The 558-nt window shown below is 54.8% G+C and overlaps 1 protein-coding gene across 3 annotated transcripts in view; it reads right to left on the bottom strand.

Annotated features, from left to right (window-relative positions):
- Nucleotides 1-278: 278 nt before the first annotated feature.
- The window catches only part of cep57 (centrosomal protein 57), a 14,924-nt gene continuing 14,644 nt past the window's right edge, over nucleotides 279-558 (bottom strand). For all 3 annotated transcript variants that reach the window (XM_037546390.1, XM_037546391.1, XM_037546392.1), the window contains exon 10: nucleotides 279-533. In XM_037546390.1, the coding sequence (XP_037402287.1) occupies nucleotides 321-533 (213 nt within the window). In that variant the 3' untranslated portion in view covers nucleotides 279-320. The remainder of the gene's footprint in view (nucleotides 534-558) is intronic.

The raw sequence follows: 558 nt of genomic DNA, 5'->3' as shown, positions 1-558 counted from the left end.
ATCCGCATTGCACCCACAGAAGCCCTCAGCCGGCGCCGTGATTGGTCAGCACACAGTAAACAACACTGTGATTGGTTATTGCATTGTGTGAAGGTCAATTTCATGATGCGCAGCCCCGACTCGATCCATTCAACCCTAAAGCCGAACAAACAGGTCAAGCCTGAATGACAAAAGCCCCATTCTGGACCGTCCATTTCTCTGAGGGACTGTGGTCCGTCAGCAGGCCTGGACGACCTGCACAAGTCACTGTAGCTAGAAAAGGTCAGTGCAGTCCAAAGTGGTCTCCCAAAGAGAGTTTATTGGTTGTAGTTGTCCGAGTTTCAGTAGTCCCAGGACACCTGGTCAGTGCGTAAGGACGTCTGTAGGGAGCGCATGTCCCGAAGCAGCCGCAGACTGTCTTTGCTGCGTCCACCTGGTCTGGACTTTACCTTCACCGGCTCGGCCCCACGGCCTAGGGTGCTCACCGTCGTAGTGACCTTCACCTCACCGCCACCAGGACTCCGCCTACGAGCCTGCTTCCTCATCTTCTCCATCTGAGAGAGAGAGAGAGAGAGAGAG

Source organism: Pygocentrus nattereri, chromosome 17, assembly GCF_015220715.1.
Source record: "Pygocentrus nattereri isolate fPygNat1 chromosome 17, fPygNat1.pri, whole genome shotgun sequence".
NCBI classification, from domain to species: Eukaryota; Metazoa; Chordata; class Actinopteri; order Characiformes; family Serrasalmidae; genus Pygocentrus; species Pygocentrus nattereri.
Note: the sequence above shows the minus strand (reverse complement) of the source record. Positions and strands in the feature narration are given on the sequence as shown.